The sequence below is a fragment of the Protopterus annectens genome, chromosome 2.part0 (assembly GCF_019279795.1).
Source record: "Protopterus annectens isolate FY-2018-M chromosome 2.part0, PAN1.0, whole genome shotgun sequence".
Classification (NCBI taxonomy): Eukaryota; Metazoa; Chordata; order Ceratodontiformes; family Protopteridae; genus Protopterus; species Protopterus annectens.
In genome coordinates, this window is record NC_056728.1 from 456,259,273 (window position 1) to 456,280,474 (window position 21,202).

General features: G+C 43.6%; 1 protein-coding gene across 8 annotated transcripts in view; it reads left to right on the forward strand.

Annotated features, from left to right (window-relative positions):
* TLE4 (TLE family member 4, transcriptional corepressor) overlaps positions 1 to 21,202 on the forward strand; it is a 617,928-nt gene that overhangs the window by 471,492 nt on the left and 125,234 nt on the right. For all 8 annotated transcript variants that reach the window (XM_044060884.1, XM_044060882.1, XM_044060883.1 and 5 more), the window contains one exon: positions 10,763 to 10,842. In XM_044060884.1, the coding sequence (XP_043916819.1) occupies positions 10,763 to 10,842 (80 nt within the window). The remainder of the gene's footprint in view (positions 1 to 10,762; positions 10,843 to 21,202) is intronic.

Consider the following 21,202-nt stretch of genomic DNA (forward strand, 5'->3'; position numbering starts at 1 on the left):
AAGATTTACAAGAGTTAATGCAGTCTGCTAACCAAGTTTGTAAACATTCTTTGCAATGTGGGTTTGATGCTTTAGAAGCATCTTGCAGGGCTGCTGTCACTGGGTCTGTTCTTAGAAGACATGTTTGGCTTAAGGAACAAAACTTGCCAGATCATGTCAAAGCAAAATTACTGGATGCACCATTAAATCAAGAGCATATATTTGGTAATAAAGCAGAAGAAGTCCTCAAAAGAATGGAGGAAAAAGCTAAATATGAAAACTGTTAAAGATTTCTTACAAGTACAGCCACCTAGATTTGTAGGCATTGGCCTTCAAAAATCTGGTCTTTTCCAGTCCCTTCCAGACCTTCTCAGTCCAAATCCAGGGGCAGCAGACCACCAAGACTTCAGTCTCGGGTCATGCACAGATCTAAGCAATGGAGTGCTCCCATGTCCAAAACGGAGTAGTAAGCCTCCATCCTATGGTAAGATTGCACAATGACTTATCCTTAACTCTTCCAAGCCTTGCCCAAGTACTTGCACCTTTAGGAGGGAAACTTGCACTGTATGCCAAAAACTGGCAATACATTACCCAAGACAAATGGGTCTTAAACATTGTTTCCCAGGGATACAGATTCCAGATGTCCTTCAAGGATGCATCTGCAGTCCTAACATATGGGTTGTCCTGTCTCAGGCAGCCCTTCGGTCGGCCGGATTCCAAAGTCTGGGTCTGGCCTCGGCTGATGTCGCACTTCACCTGACGTCATAGCTGCTGTTTATTGGGTATAAAGGCATCAGCCGACACCATTTTCCCCAGTCTTTCTTGCCGCGTGGTGCCCGAAGCAGAAGCTGTTCGCAAGTGCCGGTCGGTCAGATCCAGAGATTTCTACTACCGAAGACTTCGGCTGACTAAGTACCCCGTTGGGGACTCTTTCTTGCCTCAGCCGATGTCAGAAAAAGTAAATAATTGTTTAACTTGTGGGAAACAAATACCTCATAAGGATTTCCACTCTTACTGCCTTCCTTGCTTAGGCCCAGACCACGACGTATCAGCTTGTCTAGCCTGTGCTTCCTTCAACCGACGGACACTTAGACGTCGGTCAGAGTTTGCAGAGGAGTTTCTTGGTCCCGCTTTTGCTTACAAAATGCCGTCGGAGACTCCCGCTACACAAATAGCTAAAAAGCGCAAGGAAAAGGACCGACACTCGCGGTCTGCTGTTTCAGCTGAAACCGCAGTTAGGCCAACCGCGAGTGTCTCGGTTTCGGTTGAAACAGAGTCCTCGGTTCTTCCTTCGGCCGAAAGCATGCCTCCTATAGCCGAGGCCTCACAGAGCATGGTCGAATCTGCTACTGAAATTACTGCTACAGAAGCAGGCACCCAGGATTTGTCAGATACTATTCCTTTAGAAATATCTAACCCTGCACATGGGGCTGCTAGACCCCCTGCTTCTATATCTATCAAGGCTTTTGCCAGGGCTAAAGCAGCTAAATCTTCTAAGGTCTTGCCTGCTAAAACTCCCCCACATAGGCCTACCTCTAGTTCACAAATACTCAGCCTGGCTGAGGATCTCATTTCTTTGATCAGGGGATCCCAACCTCACCCAGACAGGGCCTCTCAGCCCCCTTCAGATAAGAGGCCTAGGACTGAACCCCCGGAACCTGTCTCCACAGACTATTCCTCGGAGGATTCGGACATTACAGACCCTCAGGAAGGCCCATATTCTCCTTATGAGGATTCTGATGCAGAAGACTCCATTCCTTCTGCTTCTCCTCCTGAAGAATTTTCTTTTGGGGAAACCTTACATGCTATGAGGGAGCATTTCCAATGGCAGGGCCAGGATTTTTCAGATTCAAGGAAAAGGCTAAGGACTTTTTTACACTTACCACAGCATAGGCCTTTAGCCATTCCTCCAGTACTAACAGTAGTTGATGATGCATTTAATGATGCCTGTACTGCTCCTGATTCTCTTCCTCCGACCCCTGCCAAGCCTGACAGATATTACAGGGTTCCGGACACGCACTACCATTTGTATAAGGCTCCTGTTACAGACCCCAAAACCATTTCACAGGGCCCGAAGGGTGTGGCAGCTGCTTCTGCCAAAAACCCTCTCCCCTCTGATAGGGAATCTAGAGCATTAGAGAGATGGGGTAAAAAGGTTTATACTTCTGCTGCTCTTTCGGCTAGGGCCTTAAACTGTCAATTTCACATGATTCAGTATCAGGAATTTTTGTTAGACCAGCTAAATAAAAAACTGTCCTCTCCTGAACCTATAGACCACAAGTCTCTTCAGGATTTGGTACATAACTCTCAGCAAGTCAGTAACCATTTCTTAAAATGTGGCTATGATGCACTGGAGGCTTCCTTTAGATCAGCTATGACTGGAACAGTGATTCGAAGACATGCATGGTTAAAAGAACAATCTTTACCAGACCATGTTAAATCAAAACTCCTAGATGCTCCCATGGAGAAACCAAGTTTATTTGGCTCCCCTGCACAGGAGGTTCTAAAGAAGGTGGAAGAAAAAGCAAAATCTGTCCAAACAGTCAAGGATTTCTTACAGGTCCAACCTCCGAGGTTTAGCAGAAATTGGCCTTCGAAAAATTGGTCCTTTCCAGACAACTCCAGAGCACAGAGAGGCAGAAATAGACGCCCAAGAGGCAGAAATCAATCTAGGGGTGCCTACAGGGGACGTCAGTGGCAACCTACCAATCAGAGAAGTACTGCCACAGATTCAACTAAAACCACCTCCACAGGACAGACACAATGAATTGGCTGTGATACCGCCTACCAGGGAACAACTGGAAGCTCCCTTCGGCGGAAAGCTTGCTTTATTTTCAGACAACTGGCATTACATTACAGGAGACAAATGGATTTTACAAACAATAGACAAGGGCTACAGGTTTCACTTCCACACTCTACCAAAGAAGAGGGGAATGCCAAACCTAGCACCAAACCAAAAAACAGACGCTCTAAGACAAATCAACAACTTACTAAGGATGAGAGCTATAGAAAAGATGCCACCTATGGAACAAGGCCAAGGATTTTACTCCAGGCTTTTCCTAGTACCAAGAAAAGAAAATCAATGGAGACCTATTCTCGACTTGTCCGCACTGAACACATACCTCATTGTTCCAAAATTCAAAATGCTGACCCTCCAGCAGCTTCTTCCCATGCTGGGCAAGGAGTCTTGGCTGGTGACTCTAGATCTCAAGGAGGCATACCTGCACGTCCCTATACGACCAGATTGCAGAAGACACCTCAGATTTCTTGCAGGATCAGAGCATTATCAATTCTCAGCATTGCCCTTTGGCTTATCTACTGCGCCTAGAGTATTCACGAAATGCCTGGCATCAGTAATTGCTCATTGCAGACTTCAGGGAATTCAAATTTACCCATACCTGGACGACTGCCTACTACAAGCGGACAACAAGGCAAAATTAACAAAAGATTTGGAAAATGTCATACAACTGTTGCAAGCCTTGGGATACACAGTCAACATGCAGAAGTCAAGACTAGTACCATCCCAAAGGATAACATTCTTGGGGGCAGAACTGGACACATCAACTCAGATGGCCTTTCTCACAGAAGAAAAACAAAAGCAACTACCAGGCTATTTCATGTCATTAACAAAACAAACTCAGCTTACTGCAAGGAAAGTCCTGCAAGCCCTGGGTTACATGGCATCCTGCATAATATTGATTCCGCATGCCAGACTACATATGAGAAAGTTACAATGGTACCTAAGGAATGTATGGTCTCAACACCAGCACAGTCTAGAAGACCACATTCCAATAATTCCATGCCTGAAGCAAGAATTCCTGTGGTGGGCTCAGGCCTGTCAGTTGAACACAGGCTTGCCTTTCCACAAACCACAGCCAAGCCAGACCATCACCACGGATGCCTCAGACCTAGGATGGGAGGCTCACATGGTGGACAAGTGTATACAAGGCCTATGGACCCAAGACCAGCTGAATCTACACATAAATCTAAAGGAGATGCTGGCAGTGAAATATGCGATCCAGGCATTCAGACCACTCCTTCAACAGGGTCATCTGCTCATAAGGACGGACAATACCACAGTCATGTGGTACATCAACAAACAGGGAGGTACGCATTCATATCCTCTATGCCGGATGGCAATGGACCTGTGGAATGTGGCCCTGAACCTCAACATTCTACTTCAGGCCAGATTTGTACCAGGAAAAGAAAATTCTCTAGCAGACACCTTAAGCAGAACTACCACGCATGCTCACGAATGGATGCTGCATCCAGATATTTTCAAAGCCATAACAAAGAAATGGGGACTACCACAGATAGACCTGTTTGCCTCCCCACACAATCACCAATTGAAGAAATTCTGCACAAGAGCATACCACCCACTTGCTTGGAGGGTGGACTCACTTTCCTTCAGCTGGAAAAACCTGACAGCTTATGCATTTCCACCTCTTCCCTTGATGTACAAAGTTCTACTGAAGATCAAAGAGGATCAACCAAGGGTAATCCTGATAGCTCCAGACTGGCCGAGACAACATTGGTACCCACTACTGAGAAGCATGTCTCGGACACACGCATGGCATCTACCTCTATGTCCCTTACTACTAACACAGGACAACTACAAGATCCTACATCCAAACTTGAAAACACTGCAGCTAGCTGCTTGGAATATTGCATAACACAAAATAACCCAGATTTATCTCAGAGGGTTAAGAACATTATCCTGGAGGCACGCAGACCCTCCACAAGGAAGACTTATTCAGCCAAGTGGAAAAGATACCTCATTTGGAGTGCAGCAAAGGGAGAAAATGTCTCATTGGCAAACATAGCACACATCCTGGAATATTTAGCAGAGCTGTTCCATAATGGCCTGTCTTACTCCTCCATTAAGATTCATGCATCAGCAATTTCAGCAGAATACAACTTGGATCCTCCTGTCTTCTCTCATCCTCTACTCAGGCAGTTCTTGACAGGAATCAAAAATGTAAAGCCTCCAAGGAAACCGCCTTTACCTACATGGGACCTCAACTTTGTGCTGGAAAAGTTAACTCTTCCCCCTTTTGAACCAGCAGCAACAGCAGAATTACAATTCTTGTCTTGGAAAACTGCTTTCCTACTAGCAATCACTTCAGCAAGAAGGGTTTCTGAGCTACAGGCATTAATGGCAGTACAACCCTTCCTTATCTTCCATCAGGACAGAGTCTCACTGAGAACCAACCCTACCTTTATGCCAAAAGTGGTCTCCAGAGTATCATTGAACCAAGCGATTCATTTACCTACATTCTTCCCCAACCCACAGAACAGGGGGGGAAAGACTGCTACATACCTTGGATGTGCACAGACAATTACGCTACTATCTGGACAGAACTAAGACCAGCAGAAAAACTGACCAGCTTTTGGTAGCATATGCAACAGGAATGCAAGGAAAAGCAATTTCAAAACAGACAATCTCAAAATGGATAGGAAATTGCATTCGTTTTTGTTACTCTTTTCATGGAAAGACAACTCCTGATAATATCAGACCTCATTCCACAAGAGCTACAGCCACCACTACAGCTTTCCTACGAGTGGCTACCAAAGACATTTTAGAAGCTGCTACCTGGAGCTCCGTGCATACATTTGCCAAGCATTACAATCTTCCTTTATACTCTAGATCCCGAGCAGGCTTTGCAACTGCTGTTTTACAAGGGATCTTAACTACACCATCTTTATCTTAGTGCCTCCTCCCCAGTTTGGCTATGGTATTCTACCCATATGTTAGGACTGCAGATGCATCCTTGAAGGACATAGTACAGTTTTGTACCTACCATAAATGTAGATGTCCGAGAGGTATGCATCTGCAGTCAGGATTACCCACCCTCCTTCCCCTCTGTGGTACTCCTAGGGTATTTACCCATCTTTCAGCTAGCTGGGGGAATCTGTTATGGTGTATTTGTTGTATATATGTATATATATATTTTTTATATTGTTTGCTCTCTACTGTTTGGAATTATTTGCATTTATCCAAACTTAGCCTTACTAGAGGGCACCTGGCATCTGGGGCAAGAAACACTGAGGAAAATGGCGTCGGCTGATGCCTTTATACCCAATAAACAGCAGCTATGATGTCGGGTGAAGTGCGACATCAGCCGAGGCCAGACCCAGACTTTGGAATCCGGCCGACCGAAGTGCTGCCTGAGGCAGGACAACCCATATGTTAGGACTGCAGATGCATACCTCTCGGACATCTACATTTATGGTAGGTACAAAACTGTACTTTCCACTCACTCCCATCCATAAGCAGATGGCCAGACCTCCCCCCAAACCGGTGGGCAGAAGACCAAAAGCAAGTACTTTCTCTTTTCAGTATCAAGGCTATTCAGCCTGTCCCAGCAGATCAAAGGGGACAAGGTTTTTACTCCAGACTGTTTCTGGTCTCAGAAAAGAAAAATCTTGGCGTCCTATCCTGGATCTGTCTATTCTCAACACCTTTTTGGTGGTTCCAAAATTCAAAATGCTAACTCTCCAACAGCTACTTCCTATGCTAGCCAAGGACTCCTGGCTAGCAACCCTAGATTTAAAAGAAGCTTGTCTGCACACCCCCATAAGGGAATCTTGCAGGAAATACCTACGCTTCAGAGCAGGCTCTATGCACTATCAGTTCTCTGCACTTCCCTTTGGCTTATCTACTGCGCCCAGGGTATTCACAAAGTGCCTAGCTCCAGCCATTGCATATTGCAGGCAGAGAGGAATTCAGATTTACCCATACTTGGACGACTGCCGGATTCAGGCGGACAGTCAGGAATTACTACTTCAGCACCTGGCATTTGTAAAGAGACTTCTCATTTCACTGGGGTACACCATCAACAAAAAGAAATCGCAACTGGTACCCAGCCAACAGATTGTATTCCTGGGAGCAAGCTTGAACACAACTTCCCAGATAGCATTCCTCACTCCAGAGAAACAAATGTATTTGCTAAACTATTTCAGTCTACTGGCCACCAAAACCCGGCTATCTGCAAGAAAAATACTGCAAGCCCTAGGGTTCATGGCCTCTTGCATTCTACTAATTCCATATGCATGACTGCATATGAGGAAACTTCAATGGTACCTAAAAAGTCTCTGGTGTCAACATTCTCAGGACCTGGAAACAATGATTCCTATCATTCCTTGCCTAAGGACAGAGTTCCTTCGGTGGACAGAGGCCTGCAACCACAACAAAGGACTCCCTTTCACTTTATCCCCTGCCACCCAAACCTTAACAACATACACATCAGACTATGCATGGGGAGGCTCACATGGCAGGGCAGTGCATTCAAGTCAAATGGAACCCAAAGCAAATGCACCTGCATATCAATCAAAAAGAAATGTTAGCTGTACAGAATGCTCTGACAGCCTTCAAGGGCCTTATTCTTCCAGGACAACTATTGGTAAAGACAAACAACACCACAGTTATGTGGTACATAAGCAGGGGGAAAACTCATTCCTGCCCACTCTGCAGACTAGCCATGGCTCTGTGGAACACAGCCTTGAGCAACCAAGTGCACGTACAAGCTCAATTCCTCCCAGGCAAACTAAATTCACTGGCAGACGACTTAAGCAGAAATCTCATGGACCTGCACGAGTGGAAACTGGAACCTAAAATATTCAAGCTTTTGAGGAACAGGTGGGGGACACCAGAGGTGGACCTTTCTGCTTCCCCTCAGAACTATCAATTGAACAAGTATTGCACCAGAACTCCCCACAGTCAAGCTTGGAAAGTGGATGCCCTGTACTTCACTTGGGAAAGCCTGTCAGTCTATGCCTTTCCCCCTCTGCCACTCCTCTCAATGGTTCTACTAAAAATCCAACAGGACAAGCCAAGGACAATTCTGATTGCTCCAGACTGGCAACACCAGCACTAGTACCCTCTTTTGCGCAGTATGACAGTGCTACAACCATGGCACCTGCCTCAGACTCCTTCCCTGCTGTCCCAGCAGGCGGGCCAGATTCTGCACCCTCAGCTACAGACCCTGAACCTTGCAGCCTGGCTAATCCCCTGAATTCAACACCAGCAACCATCAGTAAGCAGGTGCTGAATGTTATTCTTGAGGCAAGGAGGCCTAGTACTAGAAAATCCTATTCGGAAAAATGGAAAAGATACTGTTCCTAGAGCCAGTCTTGGGGAGTGGGCACACCTGTGCCCAGCTTACCTCATATACTAGATTACTTAACAGAAATGCTCCACAAAGGCCTATCCCTCTCTTCAATTAAGATTCATGCCTCTGCCATCTCAGCTCATTATAATACTGAGCCACCCCTCTTCTCTCATCCTCTGGTAAAACTGTTCCTGAGAGGAGCCAAAAATTTAAGGACCCCCCCCCCCCCCCAGGAGAGCTCCCACTCCAGCTTGGCACCTTAACTTTGTATTAGAAAAGCTCACACTTCCGCCCTTTGAACCTGCAACCACAGCAGAGTTAAAAGTTCCTCTTATGGAAAATAGCTTTACTTCTAGCCATCACTTCAGCAAGAAGAGTGTCTGAATTGCCGGCCCTTATGGCAGTGGAACCCTTCATTATCTTCCGTGCAGACAGGGTTTCCCTCTGGACTAACCCATCTTTTATGCCCAAGGTGGTGTCTAGTGTGGCTTTAAAACAGTCCATTAAATTACCAGCCTTTTTTCCTAATCCTCAGAATAAAGGGGAAAGGATCCTGCATTCCCTGGACATGCACAGGCAGCTTAGGTTCTATCTGGACAGGACTAAACCTCTCAGAAAATCTGACCAGCTGCTAATCAGCTTTGCTGCAGGGGCAGAGTGCAAGGCCATTTCAAAGCAAATCATTTCTAAATGGATAGCATACTGCATACATTTCTGCTACAAGCAGCATGAGAAACCTACCCCACAGGGGATCATAACTCATTCCACTAGGGCTGCATCTATCTCTACAGAATTTCTCAGGAGAGTCCCTTCCAAGGACATCCTGGAAGCTGCAACCAGGAGCTCGGTACACACTTTCATCAAGCACTACCACTTGCCTATATTTTCTAAATCCAGAGCTGGATTTGCCACAGCAGTCTTACAGGGCCTGATTGCCAGCCCTAATGCTTCATAACTACCTCCACCCTTCCTTAGCTTTGGGAATTAACCCAAATGTGATGACTGCAACAGTGAAACACGAAGAACATAGTACAGTTGTGTACACTTACCATAAATGTAGTTGTTCGAGTGTATTCACTGTTGCAGTCCTGGTTACCCTCCCTCCAGCCCCCTGACTTCTCTTGATTTCTATCCTATCTTTTTTGTCTGGCATATCTTATATCATTAGTATTTGCTTTTTGCTGGGGGTATTACATACCATGTAATTGCTTCCTATTTTGGGGGCACCTGACATCTGGGGCAAGAAAAACTGATGTAATGGCGTCGGCTGCATGTTTTATACCCCTGACAACCTGACGTCATGGAAGAAGCTACAGCATCTGATGCAGAAATCCCAAGACTCTGGTATTCAGGCCAGCTGAGGGCTACCTGCAGGCAGATAACCCAAATGTGATGACTGCAACAGTGAATACACTCGAACATCTACATTTATGGTAAGTGTATACAACTGTACTTTCTAGAGAGCAGTAAGTACTTTGCCATATACGTTGTAACGTTTATTTTTTTTTTGGCTAGATTGTGAGTGAAAACAGAGATTCTCTTGCTTCCTAGGATCCAGTAATTTTGAGCAAAGCTTGTACAACTTTTTGTGTAACTTGCACTGGTGCACCTATCTAGATAGATATGTACAAAGGATACAGAAATATACATCATAATTAATATGTGTATTTTTTTCATGTGAAATATGCTTCAGAAGCAGCTATTGTCAACGTACATAAATGTTAAAATATGTCAACTGACAGGAATGCTTATTAGATGCTGTACTGTAGTAGCCATTTCTGGCTGGGAGCAGTAGATACAGGGAGAGAGAGATGGAGAATGTTCACCGTTTCCCATTTACAGAATGAGACTATGAGAAATTCTCAGAGCATACACTGCTCCTGGGTCGGCCTTAAAAAAAGAAAATGGAAGTAACAGGCTTACCTGTTAACAGATGAATGGAAAAAAAGCTTTTTATAAGAGCGTTTTCTTATATTTTGTGAGAAGTTGTGAATTGTTTTGTCTTGTTAAAACCATCTGACCCTTTATTAAGTTTTAGCTATTACAGCTGAATTGATTCCTTTTTGTAGAGTTAGTGGATCATTATGCTTGTGCATTTTAAGGTGCTGTTTAAAGTATACCAGCACTGTTTCTGCTGCCTGGCTGTCATTGAAGTCTGTAGAAAGTAAGGATCCTTCACTACTAATCAGAAAGAATAGACAGGTCCTACTGTTTCTAAATGCGTTTCTATGTTCCTATATCTGTGTGTGTTTATTGTTACCAGATTATGAAGCAAATACACTGCTGTGCTTAGTGTTAGATGTATGAACTATTTGGTGCAGGTTGTGGGACTTAACAGCTTGTTAGCAACTACATTCAACTGTATGAATGGTAATAAATGTAGTAGACCCATGTTCAAGCCAACTCCTGGTATTTGTTAAAATGCAATACATTTTATTATGAAAAATTGATGGCAAGTCATTGAAATAATTGTTAATAATATGATTTTGACGGAAAACAGTCTGGCCTGGTTATTTTGCTATCATAACATTTTTTTTCATTAAGTAAGTAATGTGTTGATAAATACAATGATTTTAAGCTGTCCTGGCCAATTGAGTGTACCTGTCTCTTCATTTTCTCCCATTTTTCTGATTTTCTGACAGTAATATAGTATCTTGGTTGTTTCCATATAGCAAGTTGGCTTCGATCCACATCATCACATGCGAGTGCCTGGGATCCCTCCTAACCTAACAGGCATCCCTGGAGGAAAACCGTAAGTGTAGGCAGTTTGCCGAATTGCTGTAAAAAAAAAAAAAAAAAAAAAAAAAAAAAAAGCTATCATTTGACTTGTACTGCTGAAAGGCAGAGCCATAGCTAGGGTGGGGCCCAGGTTCAGGCTTTTAAGGGATGCAACAGGCATTTTGGAAAAAGTGACAAACATTCCTTGCAAGTTAGTGGCACTTAGGCAGCTGAGAGCAAGTGCAGTTGTCACTTGAAATCTGAGCTGTATAAGTGGTTGGTTTTTGAATGTGTTTAAGTGTGCTAGGAGTTGTAGCAAGAAATGAACACAACTCTGCTACAGTCTGGTGTTTTTTTTACTTTATTCTTAACTTTGGTTGAAGGCGAACATCGATTGGGGTTGCCCAGTGTGCAGCTGCAGCTCTGCTAGCGGGTGGTTAAACAAACATTCCACTGGAACAGTGCTCTACCAAGTTAAAAGCTTAAGTAATTTTCTTGATGCCCATTTGCTTGGTTCATGTTCAGATCATTACTTTCTGAATCGATGTCTGTTTAAAAAAGTCAGAGCACAGTGCTTCAGTACTTTAACAGGTGTGTGTGTGTGTGTGTGTGTGTGTGTGTGTGTGTGTGTGTGTGTGTGTGTGTGTGTGTGTTTACTTAGAAGTATTATATGTATCCAGGAAGATTTTTGTTGAATCTACTGTAAATGAAAGATGAATTGACAACCTAAGCGTTACGAAGGTGGTCTTTTTGAAGTTAGCTTTTCTTAAGTAGGTGAAGTCTGTTTTCCAGTTGAATTGACGGAAGATGCAATCTTCATATATATTGGTGAATGTGTACACCTTGTATTCCTTTGGATTCTTATGGTGGTGCAGCATTACATTTCCTCAGGAGGTCTTCACATGGTCAGGTGACAGTACATCCACTAGAACAGAAATTCTCCAGTCAACAGTTGGTCAGGACACATCCCCTAAGGCTTCTGGTTCTGACACCATTTTTTTTTTGCTTCTCAGGGTGAAGATGGTATCATCTTTGTGTGTAAGGGCATCCTTGAGTCCCAAGATTGTGGTAAATGGCTTCTGCCCACATATGGGAACCGCAAAGGCCGCCACGTTTACAACATCCAGACAGTGAACATTCACCATCTTGCATAATTATGAGCTTTGAAGGTGTTTATCCCTCTGTCTCACAGGATCCTGTTAAGAACAGTTGGCTCAGGATTTTGCACCCTTTGTTGAAACCTTGTAGCTATCTTCAGAATGGTGTCAGTGGACCTTAGTCTTAAGAGAAGGGAGGACCCCCCAAAAGGAATTGAATTCCTCTAACTCGGAGATGGATGACGTGGTCTGTGTAAACCAAATAACCCTCCCATTTTGAGTCAGACGCTGAGGATATCTTATCCTCTATTCCCCCACCAGCACATTCTGTTTTGGTGATATCACAGAATGAATCATTATTTCAAATAGAAGACTGAACTGTTCTCAGATGGCTAAAAGAGATGTAGGTACTACAGCTAAAACCCTTAGCAACACCTCCCATGTTAGTGGTGCATTCCTAATCCTCTGCCTGCCTCTCACCCAAAGAAACCAGAGCATTTTTTCAGTATTGCAGATTCTTGCAAATATTTTTATAAAATTATATAACTGATCTATGTATGATGTCCATGGATGCCAGCAAATGTCTACTAAGACTCGAACTGAGATGCCTCTCTTCCCATTGACAGGAAAAATAAAATCTGCTTTTGAAATGAAATTTGAATGTCTGCCACCCTAACTTTTAGTGCTATTAACTGCCAGGCACACACTCCTGTGTCAGCTGAAGGACAAGGCACAGGAAGTAAGTGTCAAAGCCCTGAGAAATCCAGTGCTAGATTTGTGTATCATGCCTTCCAGTTAGCAAAATTATCACTCAAATGTGGCTGTTATGCTGCTAATGATGCAGCCTGTAGGACTTCAGCTTTGGAGTCAGCAATAAGGAAAATGTCTGCCTGCCTGATGATGGCGCCCTTTAAAAGCTGCAGTAAAGCTCAGCTTCTTAGTCCCCAAGGAATTTCTTTTTGTACCACCCTACAAAGAAGGTGTTTAGAAAGCTAGAGGAAAAGGTCAAGACTATACAATCAGTAAAACAGTTGTTTTACTCCCATGTCTTCATCTGTATTAGGAATTATCCACAAAAACGTAGTTCTCTGCTAAGAGCAAAACAAAGGAAATCAGCTCAAGGGGAAGAGATCCTACTACAGGAAAAATGGCAGGAATAAAAAGGGATCTCAAAAACCAAAAGCAGTAGGTGCACCGAACATCTTGCTAGGACAGTTACTGGAGCCATACAAAATGGCTTTTCGAGATTATGTGGGTCTCAGCAGCAGTATCCAGTCTGAGTGGGAACAGAATTGAAAAGAAACCACAGCTCTGTCTCTTGTGAGTCAGGCAGAAATTAGTACTGGTCAGTAGAACAGGTCAGTTAAGGTTAATCATCTACGAACTGAGGGGGTGGAGCTAGGAACTAAACCTTCTATTTAAAGGGTAAAATAAAACATTTCAGAGCTTTACTAGAAAGGCTCACCCAGGCTTTGCTGTGAGGGAAAGGTTAGTTTGCTTTTTACTTGTTGTATTACTTTATTGCCTTTTTCTATTTTGAATACTGTGATTCGTTTTATTTACCTTGTGTTTTACTTGTATTCTCCTTTTAACTGCATTTTAAAACTTGAAAAGAGACCACAGCTCTCTCTCTTGTGAGTCACCTCTGACTCTGTTATAGTGTTCTTAAACACCACTGTCTTTCTAGTTACCTTCCCCTTATGTTAATTTGACCATATATCTCATTTCCTCTCTGTTTTTACTGGCTTGTGTGAGTAAGCACAAAATTATAATTTTGTGAAATCACTCCCCTTCAACTATTTAAATTTATTGGCCATCCTACTGTATTCCATAGTACCAGAATACAGAAGTGACCACCCCCTTTCAATCTATCTTGCTGTTTTAAAAATAGTGACTCTCCACTAAAACGTAACTTTTTAGACAGGTAAAAGTTAAGTTACCTACTTTCACATCTAACTCCTCTAATGCACACTGCAGTGTTTAGGATAAACCATTTTTTTTCATCTTACCTTTAAGCAACCCTGTGACTAGCACTTGCTTTAAAACCTGCTGGAAAGCACTAGGATGTCTTAAACTGATAAAAGCACTCAACTCTCCTTGTTAAGAAGGAGAAATGAATTGTAGGCACTAAACAGCCTGTAATTGCAAAGTACTTTCCTAAGGTAAGGGAAAACAGCTCTTGTACTTTACAAAAAAAAGCACCAAACCAGGCATGTCTAAGGATCAGCTTCCAGTGATTTCTCCTCTCCACCTGATGAATCTGAGCATACTGGGGAAATGCAGCAATTGCCTCATGTACACAGACAACCCTCTCCTCCTACCACCCAACACTACAACCTGCGAGAGATGCACTTACATAGCCAAACTGGAAGCAAAGCTCTCTCCACCCAAGATTGTGCTAGACAGTCAAGAGGAGAAGGTTAACACCCGCACTACACCTCAAGCAACACATAGCCCTTCTAAACCCACACCACCAACACTCACACATAGCAACACTAAACCCACATATGTGGAGGAACTTAACAGTAACCTGCCCAAGCAACAAGGACCTCCAAAGCTGAAACGCAAACAAACACCAATCACAACCAGTGTCACATAGCTCACAACAGCAGCCCCTAAGGCAAGACTGCGTACCCAGCACTTTAGTCATAGGTGACTTTATAGTTAGGCACCCTGATGTCCCACTCACCAGTCTGACCAAGGAGAAAATTGCAGTCAGCTGCCTGTCAAGTGCCAGGATCCGCCACATAATGCATGCACTCAAGTCACTCCACAACAAGTACAAATATGACTCTCATTGTCAATGTTGGAGTGAATGACTTGAGACGTACCTCCCTGGACTACATGAAAAGAGACATGGAAGAGCTCTCGGATCATGTGGCCCAGGCAGGTATGACCCTAGCCCTGAGTAGCATCCTGCCTTCGCCCAGAATGATAGCACAGTACAAGGACAAAATGATTGACTTCAACAATTGGCTAAGCTGCTGGTGTCATTCAAAAGGGATCCAGTATCTGTCTGCCTGGGATGACATGATTGACAGACCACGATGCTTTGCCAGAGATGGTCTGCACCTGTCGCTCCTGGGATTCAGTTTACTGACTAAGGCTCTTGCCACCACTATAGTGCCTTTTTTAGGCAAAGTTCAAAGAGCAAAACCACCACTGTAACAGGTACAAGCATGCAAAATCTGAAGGTAATGCTACTCAATGCTAGAAGTCTAAACCTCAAAATGCACTCTCTCGAGGCACTCCTAAAAATGGAGAACAAGGATGAAAGAGGCAGACCTGATAGGCTCTTATTAGAAAGACTTGAGTTAATGTGGCAAATTATTACAAATGCTTGTGTCTATCCAGGTATTAAGGAGATGTCCTCTATTTTATGTATTTTGAGGTTAAGGAATTTAGACAGAAGTAATTGAACACGTAGTGGACATTTTACTAGTATACTATTATATTTATAAGCGCTAATTAAAATATATCAATACACTAATTATAGTAATTGAAGACATATACTTCTATTTACCTGATATAGAGTTAATTTAAGTTATGTATGGTATTTCGAATTATGTATACTATGACAATGGTGAGGTTAAGTTAAGGAAACATTAACCTATACATTTTTAATTAATGTATAGGTAATGTGTAAGAACATGTGCATTTATATTAGTTAAGCACACTCATTCTAAGTAGTGTCCTGCAATTAACTTGAATTCCATACCATATATTATACATTAAATATATGTGTTCAATGTTTTGCACATCACAAAATTGACCCTTAGTACATTTAGTATTGCATGAGTTTGTTAATACATAAAAGCATTATAAACAGTATTAACAGCAGCTTAGAATGTACTAATGGAAGTTTAAAATCAGAAAACCATTACGCAGCTTTGATACATTATCTTGTAGTTAATATTATGTAACTTTATTGTCCGGTGTACTGCTTCGGACTTTTAGGTAATTTATCAATGATAGTTAAGAGTCAACGTATGAAGGGATAATAAAACCTGAAACACGATTAGAACCCCTTAAAGGAAATAAACGTAGCAACACAGCACTACATAACTTCAATAAGGGTTTTAGCAACACGAAGTATGGAGCCCTTGGGTAGATTCAAAGTCAGAAGTAAGAACTGAACACCTATATCTACTGTTAAAATAATGTTCAACACTTATACTTTGAAACTATATAAATAAATGTGCTTAATATAAAGTACTTTGACAATAAGCACATGTGTATATATAACATTTTTAAGACAGTAGGGAATTTATAGCGCTCATTGGGAGCGGAGCGCACATATTGAACTATGTATTTATACTGTGAATGTCACTGAGAATGTACAACAGGATTATGCGATGGCAAGGTTTCAGAGGTTTTAGTTGATTCATGAATGCTTTACATGTTTTTTATACATTTATATTTTTATAATTTAAATAATATAACAATTTTATTAGGTAATGGTCAACAAGCCATCCTTCATATTGTGGAAATATCATGTGACGCTAAGAACTGATATAAAGAGAAGGAAGAGGCGGAGTAATAGTTCGTTTGAAAAAGTTTTGAATGCTAAAAACGAAAAGCGTTGACTGTTTGTTGTATTATTTAATTAACCAAAATCTATTGTAGTTGGTTTCGCTTTACATTTTGAATAAATCTACCTTGTGTAAATAGTACGGGACAGTGTTTACTTGGGTACAGAAGATAAATTACAAAGAGAACTGCTTGGACCGTTTTCTGGTAGCTATTTTGGTTTTATAGTTTCAGCGTTTTTTCTGGGTCATACTACATGAACTACAAAATTAACTGGCATATCACCTAAGTGTAATGTTTAATCATAGCCTCACGTCAGGCTTCGTGCCCACTGAGTGGCACACAGCTATAGTTATCCAACTCCACCAGAGGGGATCCACCTTGGATCCTGGAAACTACCGCCCCATCAGTCTGACGAGCCTGATCTGCAAGCCCATGGAACGTATTATCATGGAACTTATAAACAAAGACATTGGCAAACTTCAAACACTGGACCCCGTGCAGTTTGGGTTAGTGAAGGGCTGATCTTGTCTCCTGAACCTGATTGACTTCTTTGAATTGGTCTCCAGAGCTGTGGACAAGGGTAAGGTGGTCCACACAGCCTATGTTGACCTTGACAAGGCCTTCAACACCACCCCCCACTCTGGAATCATAGATAAACATACTAAACTGGGCATTAATCGCTACGTCACTCGAAGGGTTGCCAGCTGGCTTACTGACAGAACCCACAATGTAAAAGTAGCCAACTGCAAATCCAGCTCCAGACAAAGTGACAAGTCGCGTACCTCAGGGTTCAGTCCTGGGACCGCTCTTGTTTGGCATCTACTTCTCTGAAGTAAAGGCCAACACTAAGGGACTCTGGCTAACAAAGTTTGCAGATGGCTACAATCTGAAAGCCATTATTGAATCCTCAACTAATGTGGATATTCTACAAAAGGGTCTTACAGAAACAGATGCTTGGTGCCAGAGCCATGGGCTCAAGCTCAGTGCCAAGAAATGTATAGTTATCCCCTTTGGGAAAAAACATGTACCCATGAATTACCACATAGGTGGCAGTACACTAAACACCAAAAGTGTGATAAGAGACTTAGGGACACAGGTGGACAGTGGTCTCACCTTCGATAACCACATCACTACAACAGTCAGGAAATCCTTCAATGTGGCACACCTCATCACTAAGGGCTTTTCATTCAGAAAACTTGTTGAAGCACTGACAAACATTTCACAATGTTTTTAGTAAAACTAAGGGAGAGGAAAACACACTTTAGAAAGCATTTTATTTGATTTGTACAGGAATATAACAGTTTGATCCAACAATAAGAACCCGCTTGCATCTCTGGTTAGACCGTTTTCCAGCAGTCCCCATTCAACAGAAATCTTAGATGTCCGGGAACATTTCTGCACGTATCCTGATACCCTCCATGAGATAATACTCTGGTTACACATGTGCTTATGTCCCTGAACCCACCATTTCTTCGATATTCTTCATGTTTCACTGTTGCAGTCATCACATTTGGGTTATCTGCTTGCAGGTAGACCTCAGTCGGCCTGATTATCAAAGTCTTGGGTCCTGCATCAGTTGCTGTCTCATCTTCAATGACATCAGATAGGGGTATAAAGCATGCAGCCGACACCATTACATTAGTCTTTCTTGCCATGCGGTGCCCGAAGCAGAAGCAGTTCGCAAGTGCCGGTCGGCAGACTCCTGAAATTTTTGTTTTCAAGTTTCAGATCCAAAGTCTTCAACTAAGCTAAGTACCCCATTGGGGAACCTTTTTCTTGCTCTACACCGATGTCAGTAAAAGTTAACAACTGTATTTCTTGTGGAAAGCAAATACCGCATAAAGATTTTCATTCGTATTGCATTCCTTGCTTAGGCCCAGACCATGACGTACCTTTTGTGCCTTATTCAAATCTTGTACTATTCGTCGTCAGATGTCCTTCAAGAATGCAACTGCAGTCATAACATATGGGTTGTCCTGCCTCAGGCAGCCCTCGGTCGGCCGGATTCCAAAGTCTGGGTCCGACATCGGCTGATGTCGCATTTCTCTCCGACGTCAGGGTGGCTGGAGTATATAAGCATCAGCCGACGCCATCTTCTTCAGTCTTTCTCGTCACGCGGTGCCCGAAGCAGAAGCAGTTTGCAAGTGCCGGTCGATCAGCTCCTGTATTCTTCGAAACCGAAGTCATCAAAATAGCTAAGTACCCCGTTGAGGACCTTTTCTTGCCTCAGACGATGTCAGAAATTACTGAAAAAGTAAATAATTGTTTGTCTTGTGGTAAACAAATACCTCATAAGGATTTCCACTCTTACTGCCTCCCTTGCCTTGGCCCAGACCACGATGTCTCGGCCTGTGTCGCCTGTGCTCGCTTCAATAAGCGCAGGCGCCGGGCGGAGTTCGCAGAAGACTTCTTCGGCGACAAATTTCATTATACAATGCCGTCGGAACAACCGACAACGCAGACTCCTAAGAAACGAAAAGACCGGGACCGACATCCTCGGCCCGCGTCTTCCACTGACACCACGACTAAACTAACCGCGAGTGCCCTGGATGTCCTTCATGGATGCATCTGCAGTCATAACAAATGGGTTGTCCTGTCGTCAGGCAGCCCTTCGGTCGGCCGGATTCCAAAGTCTGGGTCCGGCCGCTGATGTCGCACTTCACCCGACGTCATCTCTGCTGGTCTTCGGGTATAAAGGCATCAGCCGACGCCATTTTCCTCAGTCTTTCTTGCCGCGTGGCGCCCGAAGCAGAAGCTGTTCGCAAGTGCCGGTCGGTCAGATCCAGAGATTACTACTACCGAATACTACTTCGAAGACTTCTAAAAGCTAAGTACCCCGTTGGGGACTCTTTCTTGCCTCAGCCGATGTCAGAAAAAGTCATTAACTGTTTAACTTGTGGGAAACAAATACCTCATAAAGATTTCCACTCTTACTGTTTGCCTTGTTTAGGCCCAGACCACGACGTAGCAGCCTGTTCGGCCTGTGCTTCCTTCAACCGACGAACGCTTAGGCGTCGGTCGGAGTTTGCTGAACAGTTTTTCGGCTCAGATTTTGCGTACATTATGCCGTCGGATCCTCCGACTACCCAAATTGTTAAAAACGCAAAGAAAAAGACCGACACTCGCGGTCCGCGGTTTCGGCCGAAACCACGGTTAAGCAAACCGCGAGTGTCTCGGTTTCGGCCGAAACCGAGAAAACTGATCAAACTACAGCCGAATCCATGACTACTACTGAGGTTCCTGCTACTTTACTTGAATCAGCCTCAGAAATTTTACCTACAACTGTGGTTACTAGTGACTTATCAGACACCATCCCTTTGGATGTCTCTACCCCAGCACGTGGTGCTGCTAGGCCTCCTGCAGCCATGTCTATTAAGGCCTTTGCCAGGGCTAAAGCAGCCAAATCTACTAAATCAGTGCCTGTTAAACCCCCCTCAACCAGGCCCACTTCTAGTTCACAAATGCTTACTCTGGCAGAAGATTTAATATCCTTAATTAGGGATCTCAATCTCACCCAGACAGGGCCTCTCAGCCCCCAGAAAAGAGACCTAGAGCAGAGCCCCCCCGAGCCTGTGTCCTCTGATGATTCTGCGGATGACTCAGACATTACAGACCAGCCAGAGGCTCCTTTTTCCAATTATGAAGACTCCGATGCTGAAGAATCCATTCCAGCTGCCTCTCCACCAGAGGAATTCTCCTTTGGAGAAACCTTACATGCCATGAGAGAACAATTCCAATGGCAGGGACAGGATTTCTCAGATTCAAGAAAAAGACTTAGAACTTTTCTGCACTTACCACAACATAGGCCCTTAGCTATACCTCCTGTCCTTTCTGTTGTGGACGATGCATTTAATGATGTCTGCACTGCACCTGATTCCTTACCTCCAGCCCCTGCCAAACCAGATAGATTTTACAGGGTGCCAGACACTCATCACCACCTATACAAGGCCCCACTTGCAGACCCCGAAACTATATCCCAGGGGCCTAAGGCAGTAGCCTCGACCACAGCAAAAAACCCTATTCCTTCTGAAAGGGAATCCAGGTCCTTGGAGATGGGGGAAAAAAGTCTACACCTCTGCTACTCTCTCAGCTAGAGCCTTAAACTGTCAGTTTCACATGATTCAATACCAAGAGTTTATGCTTGATCAGTTAATTAAAACGCTGTCCTCTGATGAATCTCTAGATAAGAAATCTGTATTAGAAATGGTGAATAACATACAACAGGTTAGTAACCATTCCTTAAAATGTGGCTATGATGCACTGGAGGCTTCATTTAGATCAGCCATGACTGGCACAGTGATAAGAAGGCATGCATGGTTGAAAGAACAGGTCTTACCAGATCACGTTAAAGCTAAGCTATTGGATGCTCCTATGGATAAGGCCAGTCTATTTGGGGAACCTGCCCAGCAGGTAATGAAGAAAATGGAAGAGAAGGCAAAATCTGTACAAACAGTTAAAGATTTCCTACAGGTTCAGCCCCCAAGGTTTAGCAGGAACTGGCCTGCCAAAAATTGGTCCTTTCCTGACTCCACAAGATCACAAAGGGGCAGGAACAGACGCTCTAGGGGCAGAAATCAATCCAGAGGAGGTGCCTACAGAGGACGACAGTGGCAAGGCAATAACCGAGGCACAGACACAACCACTGCCACTGCAACAGGACAATCACAGTGACTTGGTTCTGATTCCGCCTACCAGGGAGCAAATAGCAGCACCATTAGGCGGAAAGCTAGCCTTATTCTCGAAAAATTGGCACTACATCACAAA